This window comes from Phodopus roborovskii, unplaced genomic scaffold, assembly GCF_943737965.1.
Source record: "Phodopus roborovskii unplaced genomic scaffold, PHOROB, whole genome shotgun sequence".
NCBI lineage: Eukaryota > Metazoa > Chordata > Mammalia > Rodentia > Cricetidae > Phodopus > Phodopus roborovskii.
Window position 1 is genome coordinate 6425245 of NW_026126461.1, and position 18248 is coordinate 6443492.

At 53.6% G+C, this 18248-nt stretch overlaps 1 protein-coding gene across 1 annotated transcript in view; it reads right to left on the reverse strand.

The window, feature by feature from the left end:
- Positions 1-3545: 3545 nt before the first annotated feature.
- Kif1a (kinesin family member 1A) overlaps positions 3546-18248 on the reverse strand; it is a 78737-nt gene continuing 64034 nt past the window's right edge. Inside the window, exons 39-49 of the mRNA XM_051190825.1 lie at positions 11757-11871; positions 10856-10989; positions 9477-9538; positions 9008-9153; positions 8396-8596; positions 7829-7906; positions 6982-7106; positions 5666-5818; positions 5010-5202; positions 4159-4277; positions 3546-3710 (exon numbers count right to left, since the gene is read on the reverse strand). Of these exons, the coding sequence (XP_051046782.1) occupies positions 3668-3710; positions 4159-4277; positions 5010-5202; positions 5666-5818; positions 6982-7106; positions 7829-7906; positions 8396-8596; positions 9008-9153; positions 9477-9538; positions 10856-10989; positions 11757-11871 (1369 nt within the window). The 3' untranslated portion in view covers positions 3546-3667. The remainder of the gene's footprint in view (positions 3711-4158; positions 4278-5009; positions 5203-5665; positions 5819-6981; positions 7107-7828; positions 7907-8395; positions 8597-9007; positions 9154-9476; positions 9539-10855; positions 10990-11756; positions 11872-18248) is intronic.

Sequence of the window (18248 nt, forward strand, 5' to 3'; positions counted from 1 at the left end):
TTCTTCTTAGTCCCCAAATGGTCCCCTCATTAAGAAGTCTCTTTCATATTCTCCCCATCCCCATCCTGTCAGTCATACTCCCTACACACCCACCCAACCTGACCCCTTGTGCTCCCATATCTCCACGCCCCCTTCTCATCCCCCAGCGCACCCAGAAGATCTATTTCCCCTTCCCAGGGAAATCCATGTGCCGACTCATTTCTTATACTCCTGTGAAATCACCAGTACAATGGGGACCCCAAACTCCTAGCCCATCGAAATATCGGGCCCTGTGAGTGAGTGAGAGCCTCACTTCAGTACCTCAGGGAAATTTTAGAGACCTGAGACACACCCTGTGGACCAGATGTTCTGAGGGACCACATCCAAAAGGCTGCCGAGGGGAGGGGTGAGGAGCAGCAGCCTAGCGCCTGGGACTCACAGGCAGGGAGTAGGCTCAGTCAGTACTGAGGGAAGCAGGTGGACTCAGAGCTAGTACCCTCTTGCCCTTCTCGCTCCTCAACGCCCTCTCACCATCTGCCTTTTTGACTCCCAAGCCGCCCTCTCCCCTCCTTACCACCAGGGGCCTGGTACCATCTCTGATCGCAGAAAGGCACGTTCGAGGATTTTTTCCCAGCCCCAGCCAACAGACAAGAGACACCTGTAAATGGTTGTGCGTTGCATGAGAGCCACGTTTATTTCTTAATTGGACAGAGCCCTAAGTGCACACAAACAGTACAGGAGCCTACAGCTAACACTCAGGTGTAAACAGCAGGGTACTAGTCATTACGTCAGATGGTTACGACACAGGGACCAGGGGGTGCCCACAGCAATCACATATGTACAAGTCAGGGACACAGCCTCTTAGTTGCAGGAGGGCCCTCAGTATAGACAAACTACAGGAGGTCCAGGCTCAAGGGGAGACTTGGGTCAGCCGCAGCATCTGTCCATCCTGGGGGACTGCATGGTTCCAGTACCAAGAATGTGTCTTGTGAGATTTCCCAAACTGGGTAGCGCGGAAGATCAACACCTTAGCCTCGTTCCCATCAGTAACATTGGCCATATTCAGTAATCTCAAGATATCCAGGGCCCTCCAGGAACCAGGATAGACGAGGAGAGCAATTTAGAACAGCTGGTGTGTGTGTGTGTGCACGCACGAGAGACGAACAAGGTGTTGGCATGATTGCTTGGAGCAGGACAGGAGGCTAAAGATGTGTTATCCAGGAATTAGCAGGGTCTCACAGGAACCCAGCCCAGGGCTGGATTCTTCTGGGACACAGACAACTCACCCTCTCCAGGAAAGATGATTGTCCCAAACTAAACAGAGGCCACAGCCTGGACAGCATCAAGTATCAAAACTGTGGAATGGTTTTCTGGATCTCTGTCACTCTCTGCACTTAGCAGGAAACTGGCCTCAGCCAGAAAGACTTGCTCTGTCTGATGACATGAGCCTACCCCTCCATCCCTGTTTCCAAGTCAGCCCTCTACATCTCTGTGTTGAATGAATGACCCTTAGCTGACATGAGGAGGTGTGGACAGAAAGGGCAAGAAGAAATCAGGTTTCCCGAGCTGTGGGCGGAGTTCTTGCTCAGTCGGTTCTGACTCAGGACCTCCCACAAAAACAGGGAGCCCACCTTGGTTCCTAGACAATGCCAGGTTAGCACTGGGCCAAAATGGAATGGCCACTGAACGGTGTGTGTGTGTGTGGGGGGGTGCGTAGAGCTCCTGACCTTTCTACAACCCGACCCAGGCACAGGTGCTCTGTAGGTTGGCTGGCCTCAGACACCCACCTTCTGGGTGGAGCCGGACTCTTCCAAGGCCTCAGCTTCAGGCTGGCTGACCTGAGCGAGCATGGCAGGCTTGCTGGGGGCTGTGTGGCTGTGTGGCCCTCGGGAACCAAGACATTTAAGCAAACCGTTCTTTCCCTTCTTTTAGTAGGTTACGAGTGCCAGAGTGAGCTTGCAAAGGATACAGCTGGCGTCTCCTCACTCTGTGTCTCAGCCTCCTGCCTCCAAGGTCCACAGTAGACAGCACAGGTCACCTGGTTTCTGGGGTCATTTTGGTCTGGGGAGGGCATTTTGATCTGGAGTCTTAGCAGTAAGTGATAGGGTTTCCTGAGACCCAAGGCTAAGGACTATTACCTCAGGTCTTGGGGATGAGGACACCCAGGCATGATGGTGGCTACCCATATGGCACCTGATCCCAGTGGTGGGCGAATTCTCAATTTCAACAGGGTTCACACTGGCTGGCAGGTGCACACACTACTGCCAGTGTGAGCCCTGGCACCACCCTGAATCTTGATGCCTGGATAAAGGGCAGGGCCCTTGATAACAATGCTACAGGACCCTGAAGCCAGAACCTTCTCTTATGCTTTTGCAGTCAGTAGAGATGCTGTGACGAATGACCTAGGAGGAGAGTATCCATGACATGCCAGTGGCGTGTGGAGACAGCCTGGGCTGAGAGGGAGCTCAGACCCACTGGCTTATCTGGAGGGGGAGGAGCTGGTCAAGGTGGAGGGAAGTCTGGAATAGCTGGATGCTGAGTGTATTCACTCCCGATGGACACTGGGGACTTGAGGTTTGGTTTCTGGTTTTCCAAATGGGCCTGTGCTATGGAAATTCCCCAGATGCAGAAGGGAAGAGTCCCTTTGCTAAGACCACCATGAGGTTGATGTCATCTGCCCGATAAGAGCACACATCACTCATTGAACTCTCTTGCTGGGACTTACAGAGACGCTCACCAGGCAGAGACGGTAAGAGGTCACCGATCTTAGAATCTTCCCAGGGATATGTATTCACCCCTCTTCTTACAGACACCCAAGGCTAAAGTCTGAGATCCCATCCTGAACACTAGTGGACTCTGCCACCCACAGCCCTGTGCAAACCCACTCACCTTACCCAACAGCCTGGACGTGGCTCAGCTGAAGCCAGCCTGCACTGCCTAGCAAGGGCTGACATTCTCCATACATCCCATTTGATCCTTCCCACTCTAGGAATGCAGCCACCTGCACCACCCTTAGTGCACCATCTTGGAAACTGCTTCCTCAGAAGCAGCAGACAGCACCTTCTGAGCTGCCTAAGTCTCGGGACTCGCAGACCCACACATTCATACCCTGCTAGGCGCATCTTAGATAAAACTGGCCAGGGCTGAGCATCCCTGTGCCAATCGTGAGGAGTCATACATTGTTCACACCCCACTTTTCTCTCTCTGGTCCGAGCAGGCTGGAGACATATGTGGGAACCAACAGGGCCTAGGCTGGGGGTGTCGGGGAGAGCTTCACATGAACCTTGCAACCCTACCTGGAGGCATTAGAAATAAATACTTATAAACAGAACACAGTCTTATAGTTAATGTCTCAGAGGACTGTTTCAACGCCACTAACTAATGTATAGTAATTATAAGTCTGTCTATGCTTAAAAAAATATTAGAACAGCGGCAATACCCTGGGTCTTGTGCCCTCTGACCTTCCTGGCATTCCGAACTTCCCACCAGAGCAATTTTGGAAGAAACAACAACACGCATGGCCTCTGGGGCACAATTTGTCATGTGGTAGAGGCCTCCCGCCAGAGGTGGGGTTGCTGGGCCCAGCGCAGGTGTCCCCTGGTGGGGAAAGGGCTGAGTGGCAGATGACAGGACAGATGATAAGGACGGGGGAGTGGTCTGGGCCACTGGATGTCCAGAAGGCTTCAGCTCAGACCCGCATCTGCGCAGATCTCCTTCGGGAGAGCTTGGACCTGCAAGGGTGTGGGTGAAGAAGTTATAGTCAGAGCGGGGGGGGGGGGGTTGACCCCTGGGGCCTCCAGCAGCCAGAGGCAGCTCAGCAGACCCCTACACCACACCGAAGCCACATGTCTCCTTCAGCCCCCTTATACACACAGAGACCTGATCTGATCAGTGCTTTTGGGGGGCACCTTAGCCCTCCCCATGGCCCTTTATCAAGTCTGTGATATGGAAGAGATAGGATCCCATCCACAAGGGCCTGGTTCCATCCGTTAGAAGCTGCATTTAGAAAGTCTCCCAGCTGACTTATTGCTTGAGCAGTAATAAAGACACAGCATACTCAAGAATGCCCCAGCCCCAAGAGCATGGAGCCCCGTGTGTTCCGGCCTCTGGAGGCTTGGACATAGGCTAGTTCTTCATGTGATGTTTCCCTTTTCCCCCATCTCTCTGCCCAGCACATACCGAATGGTCCCAGCCAGGAGCGGGTTGAAGGCATAGAGCCAGTCATGCATGTCCTTGTCACTGTTGGCCTGCAGCAGGATGCCACGGTGCTCGGTGCACACGGCAAACGTGTTGGGTGTCTGTAAATGGAAGCTGCTGGTGAGAAGGCTCTACGGGGACATGGCCACTCCCATTCCTAGGAAAGAGCCCTTTTGGAGAGCCTGAAGACTGGGTATGTGGGAGAGAGGCAACCTTCCACAGCACAGCACCCTGACCCCTGGGAGAGGGGGTGGGGCTGGCTTCTCTGTGAAACACACGCTTTGTCCTGACCACACAGGCATGCCGCTCTATGCCTGAAGCCTCTGAGGTCAGGAAACTTCTGACCAGTTCTATATTCATGCTGCTTTGTATCCCCCGGGGAATGACTCTGACCTTCACAGCTCTGCCTGGCACTGTGGCTGAAGCTCTCCATTCAGCCACGCCCTCTGTGTTCACACAACTGGATCTCACCATAGGGAATAAAATATACAGCCTTCCACAGGCTTGGAGAGCCTTCCCTTCAACCAGCTGCAAGGAGCTGGCTCCCATCCTTCTAGGGCACTGTTGGCTGTGGAGGACTGTGGGTCAATGTCTTGGGAACGAGATCTTGTCGGGGCTGTGAGATTCTGCCTAACCTACCAGGGTTCTCAGGAACCCCAGGACAGGACCTGTCTGCTGGCCGTTGTGTGGGCGAATGGCAATACTTGCTACCACTGAGAGTTCCCAGGAGCCTTGCTGAGTCTCAGACAGGGGGCAGGCCAGGGCTATACCCAAAGAGGGAACAGTGGACACTTCGGTGGACTCGGCACATCTGAGCTGGGCCCTGACCGCACCTTGAGCATGGCCTGCTGGTCCTCGCTGTACTCCACCTGGGCTGTGGAGAGGTTGAGCACAAATCTCTCTACGGAGTCCTTGTCACTGTTGTACATGTAGGCATAGGGGCGCCGTACCACGACAAAGCGCTTAGCCCAGCCAGCAGTGTGTGGCTCCAGGAAGTGCAAGTACCCCTTCTTGGAGACGATCGGGCTGTGAGGTAGAGACACATCTATTGGCTCAGGAATCTTGGACAGTCAGTTGGGATAGGGAAATCAACCCGGGGGGGGGCGTGGCTCACACTCCATTACCCTGCACTAGGACCTCGAGAAGGAGACCAGGTATGAAGGGGTAGGTGACAGATTCCCTTGGGATATCTAAGAACAGAGCCACCAACTCGTATCTGGGATAATTCCCCCAGTTTTCAGTGGGAAGATTTGGGAAGAAAAAAGCTAAAGTTTCAGAGCAGTTACCGAGTGCCCAGTGTCCATTAGGCCCCCATCTCTGTCCCATTCACCTGCCCTCTACTCTCTGTTACCCGCTCTGTTCCCAAGGGCCAGAGAGGCCTGTCTGCCTTGTCCATAGGTGTGGAATCCCCTGGCACTAAGTTGCCCTGCATACGCGACAGCTAGGATTTTGCTAGACAACTTCGGATTGAGGCAAGGACCTTGCATACCTGACTCGGATCTCTTGGATGTCAGGGACCAGCAGGCGCTGGGGCTCCTTGTCTACCTCTGTTGCTCGAACTGGAGAGGGAGTCTTCTTGGAATCGACTTCTGGCAGGAGCTCAGGCTCTGGGCTGGCAGGCCGGGAGCAGGGCTGGGGGGTCCTAGAAATGCAAGTAACATTGCTTTCTGCCAAGGTTCTTCAAGGGACTGGTGTTCCCCAGGAATGTCCTCCTCAGAGCTGTTGGGGGAAAGTCCAGGGACTGTCTGGCTGAGTCACAGGAGGGTTCCCAAGTTTCAGAGTTCACCTGGCTCCAGGGCTGCGGGGCTGAATGAGGAAGGTCCACAGCTACAGGGTAGGCTCTGCATTGCTGGGGAGACAGTACTCCCTTCTTCAGGACATTCTCCAGTCTCTGCCCCGTATAAAAGCCCACACAGCTTCCCTTCCTCTCTCAAATTGCCACTGTTACTTAGTGGTGGCTCTGTGTTCTTGGGGCAGTAGACTACCAGGACAGGGCAAGGTGACTCATGATGAGTGAGTACTCCATGCCTTCTATTTGTTTGTTTGGTTTTGGTTTTTTGAGACAGGGTTTCTCTGTGTAGCTTTGGAGCCTGTCTTGGGACTCACTCTGTAGACCAAGCTGGTCTCGAACTCACAGAGACCCGCCTGCCTCTGCCTCCCAAGTGCTGGGACTAAAGGCATGCACCATCAACACCCAGCTTGTTTGTTTGTCTTTTAATTGTAAAGTCCAAAACATTCTTTAAAAAACAAAAACAGTCTTAAAAAAAAAAAAGAAAGAAAGAAAGAATAAAGGGCTGGAGAGATGGCTCAGAGGTTAAGAGCACTGACTGTTCTTCCAGAGGTCCTGAGTTCAATTCCCAGCAACCACATGGTGGCCCACAACCATCTGTAATGAGATCTGGTGCCCTCTTCTGGCCTTCAGGGATACATGCAGATAAAAATTTAAAAAGACAAAATGAAAATGGCCAGAACTCTTAGCAATAGGTGATGTTACAGTGGAGGTGGGATTTCCTTTCCACACAGCCCTTCAAGTTCTGTCCTATTACCTTTTCTCCACTGAGAACTGTATGAGATGAGTCCTTCCCTGGAAAGGAGGTGTTTCTGGGTTTATTCACCAATGTATCTTTCATTTGTGCTAGCAAGGAGATAGAGGGCGCAGTGTGGCTGTGTGAGCTGGATAAGAAGACCAGCGCATCCTTCTGCCAGGCCCTGCCTTTCCCTGAGGCTCCACACCCACTCTCGCCATTCCTGAGTCCCAGCAGTTACCACCAATTGGCTTCAGGTGTTAGAAACTCGCCCACTCACCTCACATCAGCGGCACCATAGCGTCCTTCAATCAGAGACGGGCAAGTGGAGGAGGGAGTGAGTGTAGCGGCACCCAGAGGGGACATAGATGGGTCCCGCATCAGGGTGACAGACATCTCAGAGAGCTGCGGGAGACAGAAAGCCTTTCTCAGGGAGACCTCTGGGCCTCAAGGAGGACAGGCCTGGCCCACATTTAACTTCCTGTTTACCGTGACGTCACTTCTGTTTCCCCAGCTCCAGATGCTCCTTGCTTTTGTACCCCTGGCCTTCTTCACCTCCTTCACTCGCGCACAGTCCTGACTACTCCTTGTAATGAGATATATACCACCCCCCGCCACCCCCAGAGGATCCACCCAGGCTGCTCTCTATGACCTGACCGGAAGAGGTCGGGACCCCAGACCTAGTTCTACCCTCCATCATGTCTGCACCTGTGAGCACGCACAATGGGCATGGTCAGCACTACAGGGGTGAGGGGTGAATATCACACTAGAATTCCTCCTTTCGGACTACCCTGACCCAGGTGGGTTCCCCCTTCAAAGGCTGTAGGGGTGGGGGATGGGGCGTGAGCTTCTGGAGTTGGTAGGAGCCTGCAGGACAAGGGTCCCAGGAAAAAAAGATAAAAGTCAAGAGGATGGGAAGATAGGGCCTGTGTAGACACCATGTGGTCTGAGGTGGGCTGGGTCAGGCCCTCACTCACCCCCCAGCCTCCTCAGATCCCAGGCTCAGGGAAACCAGATGATTAGCTGTGGAGTACCTCACTGGGCCATGGGAGCTGAGATCCTAAAAACACCCCCTTGCCTTTGCCTGGCAAGACCAGGATTGCCCCTGACTATAGGCATGTACCTACCTTGCTCTCGCTGGCACTGATACAGACGTGACTGTGCGTGTATTCTCTGTTGAACGTGTGCATGAGGAGTCGTAAGCACTGTAGACAGAGAACATATGGTCAGACCTGCTCTGAAGGCAGCCTCCACCTACCCCGTTCTAAACATTGTCAGATGGGAGTTGAAGAATGGCAGGCTCGGGGAGGAGGGGAGGGCAGCACCTCCACCCAACCATAGGGTGGGAAAAATTAGGGTGGGAACTCCCACACTGTGCTTTCAGGAAGTCTATGACAGCATCACCTAAAGACACGATGCCCTCCTAGAGGCTTGCATAGCGACAACAAGGTTTGGCTCTGCACTGAGGCAGTGAGCTAGCTACCCAGCGGTTCAGGGATTTAAGACCCATAAAAGGCCTCAAGCTGAGGGTTCTGAAGGAGAATAAAGTGGGGGGAGGTAGCAGGCAAGGGACTAACTGGCCCCTAATGCCCCCCTCCACCGCCCACCCCAGCTCCTGGCAACTCAGACTAGAGCTGGCCACAGAGCAGGCTGGGCCACTGCCGCGGCCACGACACCCATCAGCACCAGCCTACCTTGACAGCCAGTTCCCTCTGCCTTTCATTGGGGGCCTCCAGAGGTGACGACTGTCCCTCTGCTGACAGTGGGGACGAGGCACCGGAGGAGCTGCGGGACTCAGAGTCCTCGCTGGAGGCTAGGGACAGCGCCTCAGGGCCAGGCCGCTGGGTGGTCTCTAGCTTCTCCCGTAGGAGCAGGTAGTGCCGTGTCTTCTCCACCTGCCAGAGGAACCAGGGTGAGAGAGGGCACCAAGCAGAGCAGGTGGCCAGGCGCCCTCCACAGCAGCAAGGTCTGGTAAAGCATGGGAAAGTCTTCCCTGCCCAGGTTATGGCTGGTAACCTGAGGGACACAGTGCTGGCAGCACTCAGAAGACCCAGGCAAGCCTTGTGGTCTCCTTCATAGCTAGCCATTCCCATGATGCTCATGGGCCCTGGCATGGGCAGTAGGGACCTATGCTTCTGTATCCTGCTTTCCCATGAGTACTCTATGGATAGACCCAGACAGTGCCAGCCCCAGAAGGTGGGTTCCCTGACGTCACTTGGATTTCCTTCTGGGTCACAGCTGGCTAGCTGTACTTGCTTACTCCCAGAGTCCTGTGCTTTTCAGTCCCCAGTGGCTCCCACATTCACCTCCTGAAGCAGGCTCAGTTTCTCCAGCTCCCACTGGTGGTCCAGGATCAGGCTGTCACTCCGAGGCCTCCAGCCAGCCAGGTTCTCCTCACCACGGACATAGGCTACTGATGTATCCAACACCCGCCGGCGACGGCGCTGCATACCTGTGTGGGCATTGATACGATAGCATTCTGACAGAAAGACATCAGGCTTCTCTAAAGTTCTTTTCTTTGTGGGTTTAAGATTGGCTCCTCTGGGCCTCACCCACAAGAAGCTGTCTAATGGTCCCTTTGCATGAGACTATGGCATGGGTGGCCACAGCAGCTCGCAAACTTGACTCCTCCTATTCACCCTCCCATCTGAGGACACTCTGGAGGCTGCAGGGAAGGTGCTTGCACTCCGCAGGTGAGGCTCCCAACCCAGCAGAGGTCCAAGGGAGTAGAGGCTAAGCTAGCCCCAGCAGAGAGCAGTCAAGACAGTCTCCTACCTGGGCTACCTGCGTCGGCCACGTGGCAAAGGCTGAGCTCATACACACCAGTCACACGGTTGCTGAGGGAGCAGAGGGAGAGGTCACATCATTAGTCAGCACAGCTATGGGGACAGATCACATCGCATCACAGACCTAAGGCAGCAGCCTGTTTCAGGTTGTGGTATGTCACATCCTAAGCCGTGTTCCCCACACCAGTCTTCGGCTCTAGATAAACACCCCAAGGGACCTCAGCCTTGTGAACTAAATAACCCTCTGGAAGTTGGAACTGCTTGGGGAGTTGAGGAACACAGAGACATGAACACAGTTGTCCCTAGACCCCCAGATTCTCAGCTGTTGTAGAATACTTCTTTATACTGTGTGAGGATGCGTCCCTGTGATTGGTTTAATAAAAAGCTAAACGGTTAATAGCTAGGCAGGATTTTTGGGGTAGAGAGGACACTGGGAAGGAGTTGTGGGGAAACATGGCATGAAGGAGACGAGGTAACAAGCCATGATCCACGTGGCAGCACATAAATGTGTTAATTTAAGTTGTAAGAGCTAGTTATAAACAAGCCTAAGCTATCCAGCCAAACTTTAGTAAGTAACAGTAAGTCTCCATGTGATTATTTGGGAGCTAGCTGCTGGGACAGAGAAAGAGTTGGTATACTCAGTGCTAGGCATCACTAGTGCCCTGGAGTCCTCACACCCCATCCTGTTCTTAAGATACCAACGCCACCAAGGTCACCAACACAACCCTCTCATGCAGATGGGCCTTGATGGCCACTGAGTCCTGATCTCCGAGTGACTTCCTTCTGGCTGTGCCCAGAGTTGGCCCAGCCCCTGGTTCCACGTGGTAGATTAGTGCCTGCACTGAGCTGCAGAGAGGCTCACTGCCCCCGTGGTTCTAGTTCAGGCTCTCCCACTGAAGCTACATTAAGCGGCAAGAATGGAGGAGAAGGATCTAGTGTCTGAGACCCAACATTCTTGGGCCTTGTAGTGTCCAGAAAGCTACTTAACTCACCCTCACCACACACACACACACACACACACACACACATACACACACACGGGTAGTCATTTCTGGGGAAGAGTTACCAGGCACCCATGGGGACTTCCCAGGGAGAACAGAAGGCTCCGTCATGCCTGCTTGACAAGATGCATGGCCCCTCATGTGCATCTACTGACTGGCAGGGGAGCTGAAATTGGCCCTCACTCCAGCAGCCTGTGCTGTGGACTTGGGGTTCTTGACACAGGAGTGTCTGTCTACTGGGGGACACCCAAGACTGTTCTTGATTCCAACATCATTTTCACTTGCCCAGGGTGGGAAGTGTCCTCCCCTATCCCTTTGGTGAGTTCAAAGCACAGGCTTCCCACTCTGCCCACCCTAGTGAGCTCACCCTTCTGTGGCCCTCAGGCTCCCACTGCCAAACAGGTTGCGGATGGAGCGTGAGGCTGGCAGCTTGGCGTCACGGGAGTAGAAAACCATACAGAAGTCCTTGGTGATGACAGCTGGCTGGGTACAGTTCTCCATCTGTGATAGATGACAGAGGTGATGAGCATAGAGATGGTCCAGAGTGCCCAGACTCCCGCTCTACCAGGCACAATGTCTGTCCTTCCCTACCTTCCTCTAGGACATAAGAGCTACTACTCACTGAAGCCTGCTAAGGCCTGCTCCTGATCCTGGACAGAATCCTAGGGAAGAGAGCCAGGGCTCTGCTGAAGACTGAGGCTAGCAAGGATCTCGGGGCACTAGGCCTACTCTGCTCTCTGGCTGTATAACCTAAACTAGAAGGCCACAGCAAATTCCTTTCTGCCAATGCTGGCTACCTCCAGCTGTGCACGGTGGGCATATTATAGCAAATGTGACATCAGAGTGATTTGTCTCTATGGAGAAGCAGATACAAGGCACCTGCCATTTCCAAATGTCTCCTTTGATGCTGTGCCCAGGTGAAAGCACCCACATTCCGGTCTCCACCGTGCCTCAGAGAAGGGCCACAGCACTCATCTGGACATAGCTTGGCAGCTGTAGCCCGGGGATAGGAGTGGCAGTACTTTCTGGAGTATTGATATAATGTCTGGTGATGATGGAACCGTACTGTAGTCTCAAAGCTGAAACCCACACACTAAAGGTATAGGTGTCTACTAATTTTGAGAATTGCTATTAAAGGCATATGGGTTTACTCAAGGTCTTGAGGCATTCTCTGAGAACAGAGTGGGGTCACTGGACCTCAGTGTCACTTTGCAAGGCCCTTGAGCTATGGGGAGGGGCAGGGGCTTCTGTGGATGTGGGTGTCTTGCCTCAATGTAGGCAGAGAGGGTCATGTAGATTTTCTCCCGATAAGGGGTGACACGATTCAGCAGGAGAGAGTTATGCATGGAGCTGTCCCACGCTGCTTCAAACTGGTAGAAGGTCCTAGAAGAAAGCAGATGAGATAAAGGACGTGTGGAGTTGCTCTCGGCGGGAATGGGAACATGCAGACAGACACAGAACTGCAGGGAGATCACAGAGTCACAGGTTGGAAAGCTTGGGTGGCACCAAGAAGGGCGGACCCCTCCTCACTCAGACCAGGGGCCTCCACGGGGCCAGTTCCTGCCAGCCCCAGCTCCCTCGGCTCCACGGTGTGGACTGGGAGGAATGGAGAACCCTCAGAGGACACACCAAGGGCAAGGAGGGAGGCAGAGGAAGAGGCGGAAGCTGCCCCAGCCTCAGTCTGAGCAAGGAGGCATCGCCAGGGATCTTTAGCCCACCCCTTCCATTGAGACTCGCGCTGCCAGGGGAAGGCCCTGGGGGAGGATGCTTGGAGTGGAAACAGTGGCCTGTGAGCAGCATCCCGTGGGCTCCTGAGAGCAGTTCCATGGGAATAGCAACCTTGGGCTTTCATCTTTCCCTGTCCTCGGCTGGGGTGTCAGCGAGGCCCAGACTTGCCCACGATGGTTCAGGGTGGCTATCAGGAGCCCAGGGCTGTGCATCTACCATAGGTACCCCTGCACCACAATCCCCATAGGCCTCTCCTCTGGAATATGGTATCTGTTCCATTTATCCTAGCACAAATCTCCAGGGTTCCCAGAGGGAAATTTGCCTCAGTTCATAGCATGGCCACTCCACACCCCCACTCCATCCAAGCATCCTCGCAGTTCACAGGCCAGGCGGCAGCATACTCTCCCACCACCTCATGGCCAGGCCGTTCGAGGGTACCAGCAGGCTTCCTGAGGTGCCTGGCCATGTGAGAGCCTGGTTGGTACTGCCTTTTCTCCTGTATGACACTGTCCAGGGAATAGGATACGGGGTCAACAGGTCAGGGACATGGAACAAAGCAGGCTGGACAGGGCCACTGTCAGACACATCACTAAGGACAGGTCTAAGGCAAGTGGAGACAGCGGGCATCCAGAACAGGGCAAAGAGCAGGCAGCACTGGAGGTAAGGGGAAGGGATAGAGTGGGGGGGGGGTGGAGCAAGCGAGGGCAGGAGAGAACGGTGCCTGTACCTAGTGTCATTTCCGAAGGAAACGCTAAGGGCGCAGCCAGGACACACGCACACACACAGAAGAGAGCAAGACGTCAGAACAGGCCTTCCATGGCCAGCACAGCTGCTGAGGGGCCCCCTGGAGCCCCAGCCCAGCCCCACGGATGCCCCATATCCTCATAAAACTGCTTCCGGCTGTGACCTCAAGGGTCAGCTATATCTCTGCTGTTTCCTTGTGGTGTGTAGGGCGGTAAACTTCATCATGGTGTCCTTCAGAACCAAGGAGCTAATGTGAGGGGTTGGCATGGGGCATCTCAGAGCCAGTGTCAGCGTTACCATGACGCCAGGGTAGGACCATCACTGTCCCATCTTGCTTGGACCTCGCACCTGTATCTACCATCCTTTAACTCAGCGTTTCTGAATGGCGTGTGTGTGTGTGTGTGTGTGTGTGTGTGTGTGTACACAGAGCCCCTGTATGCCCTTGGAAATAGTATCGTCTCCCACGTCTGGGTTCCCCCTCAGGGACTGAGCCCCAGGCCTGTCCTTGCCTGTTGGCCCTGAGTGGAACATCCAGGGGAAAAGGTGTGGCCAGCCTAGCTGCGGCCTTCAAGCTTATGTGGGGTGCTCCTGGGAACAGAGTGGGCTCTGCTAGCTATGCCTAAAGTGGCCTTAGCCCTGGCCCAGGTGAGAGAACACAAAACCGTGGCCCTTGGGTGTACTGGTGGAGGACACTGCAAACCCCAGCAAACTGGAATATCTCTGAAGGCCCGACTGGCAGATGCCTATTTGAGGCAGGTATGACTCCATTTGGACCATTTTCTGTAGCAGGACTGGCCTTTTCAAACATTGCCCCATCCTCCATTTGCCATGCGGCCAACCAGAACAGGCTTCAAAATCAACACAGCCGTGAAGCTTCTTGCAAGTCACGTCCAAAGTCCAAATGATGGTCGGTCCCTAGCCTTGGAGGTCATCTGCTGTCCTCTGGGGGGCTGCACACTGAGGCCCTATGACCAGCCTCTACCCTACACCGGCCATGGCTTAGGTAATGGGACACAGACTGAGGACCCCAAGGAATGTAGGGTCTGGAGCTTCCCAATGTCCCTGAAGGCCCTGCTGAGAGAAGTCACCCTGCCCAAGAGTGGGCAAGCTGGAGGTGGTGTAGAGGAAGCAGACCCCACCTTTGTGGGACCCACCAAGCATGCAGGCCATTATGTAGAACCCATGATCTATTACCACCATCAATAGTTAGGTAGAAAAACAGAATTCAGAGAAGCCAAGGTGACCCTACACAGGAAAGCCAGGGCAAGGACAATGGGGAGGCCCTGGGGGGTAGAGTGGACCCTCGCTCCACATGGAGTTCAGGCTCCTCTTAGATCACTGGTCATCAGGTACCCCAGGGGAAGCCTAGACCTCCTCCACACAACCTCTCGCTCCTTACAAGACGACATTTCACTAATGGCTTGCAGATGGGGGCCCCATGTGAGGCATCTGCAGGGTGGAAGACAGCGTTTCGAGATGCAGCCTCCAGGAGTGAGTGGAACTAAACATGGCTACCAGGGTTCTCCATGACTGAACCCTGATGGCTAAGAGGAGATATAGCATACATATGAATCTCCTGCTCCTTGTCACACAATGCCTTTGTGTCACTTTATAACTCTGCAGACAAGAGGTCTTCTCCAGATGCAAATCTCCCCCACCCCCAACCCATAGTGGACCAGAACTTTGAGTCCAAATACTCTTTTCTTAGTTAGCCAACCTCAGACAGTTTCCTTGAGTGTCAGAAAATAAATAGATCAGCAACTCTCAAATACACTAGGAGAACAATCCAAACAGCTGAGACCTTACACCAGGACCACTGAGGATCTTGTTAGGGTGTGCACTCTTGAGCCTCACCCCAGACCACTGAGTCAGGAACTCTGGCTGGTGTCTCCTGTGAGCAGAGAACCTCAGCTGACCCTGAATGGCCTCTGCTATCTGCTCTGCTCCCCATTATCTTGCGGCCCCTCCAAACACAGCTGAAGAAACAGACCTAAGGCAGGCAAAGTCCCTCCAAGCCCCATCACCAACTGCTCTGCCTGGTACCTCTCTGGTGCCACCTGAGTCCCTTGGCTTCCCCATAGACATGGCATTCCCGGAACCCTGTCCCAGTTCCGAGAGTGGCGCCGGTGACACAGGGTCTTCAGAAGGGAAGGGTGGCCAGCAAGTCTCCTGCTAAAGCCAAGGATGCAGAAGTTGGGCCTCTGGGCAATGTCCTTCCTCCAACTGGATTATGTGACCTGGAGTGACACCAGGAGGCCTACTATGTGATTCTCTTCTCTCTCCCAAGGGGACACAGCTGACCTTGCAAGCCTACAAACAGGATAGCCAAGTTCAGACCTGTGATACAGCGAGCATAATTCTTGAACAAGGGATGACTCATGTGGTGAGTACTGTACTCACTGTACAAAGATTGCCCACAGACAGGACAGTGGGTGCTGTGGAACCTCCATTATCATCACAGACAGGCTGCAGGGACCTGGGCAGCTGATTTCATGCCACCGCATGTTTGTAAATTAGAAACATGCCTTTCCCCAGTCTGACCAGAATGACATGCCTATGTAGATGCACTTCTTGCCTGGCCTCCAGAGGGCAGGTCATGAACACATCAGGCCCTACAAAGCACCAGATCACACTGTCTGTGATACTGTGAAAGAGGACACTGTCAGATTAAAATGGAGTCCCTTGTGTCAACTATGACAGGTAATGGATAAAGCCGGGAGGCCATGGAAGGAGGCTTCTAGTCACAACTGCCTGCAAGTGGCTGTCACAAGACAGAGCCATGAGCTTGTACAAATACTGCTGCAAGGACAGCTGTCCAGCTTGTCTATTCGACCTACTACTGACGTCTCTTGGTATTGATCACTGTGACTAAAGATCACTGTTTCAAAATGTCTGATGTAATCCAGAAAAAGAAAAACGTTAAAAAAAAAAACTTCCCCTTGCTCATGCTCTCTGAATAAGCCTGAGAATTACGGTGACATGTGTGTTCCCGTGAGAGTTTGTAAATAAATGTCATTCGTTGGCAAAGCTCTCTGCCTGCTGCTGAAGGCTATGGAAATGTATTTAAACTGCACCATGACTCCGACTCTTAGATCTTGGAGACATCCCAGCCAGAGGGCAAACAAGGTGGGCATCAAAGTAAGTGGGTGTCCTGGGGAGCTGAACACAAAACTCTAGGCCTAAGACTGCATACAAAAACCCAGAATGCCCTGGGAAGTATGTTTCTAGAGGGGAAGGTCCAGGTCCTCCAAAGAAGCCACCTCACAGGCTCACATCTGTCACAAGTCCCCAGACTACAGCCAGGGCACTTGGCTCCCCCGTGGGGACTTGATGTCATGATGCATGACAATCTGAGAGCAGGGGAGGTGCTCCAATGCTGACGTTGAAGATCCGTGTAAAAGGTCTGGATATGACACCACACACGGCCAAGCACAAACCCCACCTGTAGCTCCAGATGTGACGGCCCAGGACCAACAGTGACCACATGCAGCTGGACCCTCTCCCAGGTCTGAAACTGTAGTAACACAATCAGGCTGAGTTGATGCCGCCAAAAACACCCTAGGGAGGCTGGACCAGCCACCTTAGCAAGGCACACTCCAAACCCTCCCTGCAGGCTGATGGTGGCCCTCCACCATCAGGACTGGGTTCTGGTCATCCTGGCTTGGTTTCTTTACTCTTCCAGGCCACCTGTGGGTTCCTTCAAGGGTCCCAATCTTTGCGGGGCTGTGAAGCTGGAACCCGAAGCCATATTCACCAGATCAAGACAGGGAAAGGGAAGACTCCAGATGAGCAGGTGAGGAGGGCACCTAGGGGAGGGAGCATTGCCATGGATGCAGGCTGGGGAGCTGGGGTGACAAGCAGGCCAGCAGGGGGCGCCTATTTGCAGAGCCTCTCCCTGATACGCAGACCAGAGGAATGTACAGGAGCCCAGCAGAACAGAGTATGACTCAATTCAAGTTCTATCTGGTAAGAGCTGGGGCCATAGCCCAGCAGAGGCAGCCAGAGCTGGTAATGGCTTCTGTACCTGGAAGACAGCCTACGTCCCATGACTCCCTCGGCCACACCGTCAGGCCAAGTCACTGTCCTTGGAGGAGGAGGACCCTGGCCAGACCTACCTTTATGGAAATCCTGGTCAGTTGCCCCTGACTATTCTCTTGTATTCATGAGATCCCTTTCTACTTTCAGCCTGGTTAGATTCCTCCTTCTTGGTGCTCTCTCTCCATTGGGCCCACCCCTCATCAAGGTTCAGGAGCTGGATCCTGATGCAAAGTTCTTTGTTACCACTCCCCAACACCACACCACACCCAGCAAGGCAAGGACAGAGTCTGCTCAGTCAGCAATTGCAGTAGGGATGGGGTGAATGAGTATCCAGTAGGTTTTGGGTCTTTGGACCCACAGTTCCTGATGTCAAGTCAGATGCAGCTCACAGCATCGGAGGGATGCCTTCAAGAGTGAATGCTATGGGCTCACAAATGTATCAAGGGAGATAGACAAGGAAATAGGCTTCTGTGAGACCCCACATCTGGCGCTCGAGAACTCTCAGGGCATTAGAAACAGCAAGTTCTGGAGCCAGGGAGATCTTGTGAGCATCTCAGAAGGACCTGCTGTTGTGCCTTATACCCACCCAGGAGGACCCCCATAACTCAGGGCAGGCAGGGTATGAAGCCATTGGAAGGAGCACAGGATGAGCAGAAGTCAGGCTGTCTTTTAAAATGTGGGTCAGTCATAAACGCCCAGGCTAACAGTCCACAATTCTCATGGAGTCCCTGTGTGTGACCCACAGTGTCTCGGTGTCACCCCTCAGAGAAAACCACGAGGAGGAGCTATGCGTTTTTACACCAAGTGCTGTGACCATGATGGGAGACTTAGTGTTGGGTCTGAACTGAGAGCTTCGTGTGTCACAGCCTGCAGCTATCACGAGTCCCCATTCTGAGGGTAGAACTAACCTCCAGAAAGTTCTGACGAGTACATGTCCCTCTTTAGTTAGCAAATGACTCAATCAGGCCGACTCTAGCTCAGCTGTGTGGTTCCAGGATCACACGGGATAAGACTTCTCCCCTTCATGACCATGGTGGTGTTACTTGCCACCATAATGGATCCCTAGTTGGATTCGGGAGTAAGCTAAAGTTCCAGTCTAGGGACTTCCTTCCTTCTTCCTTCCTTTCCTCCCTCCCTTCCTTCCCTCTCAAGCCCCCTAACACATTTATTTTTAGAATGGGAGGGACGGCCCCAGGAGGATCAAACCCAGGTGCATAAGCAGGAGCTCATGAGACTTGTGGGCTGAGGAA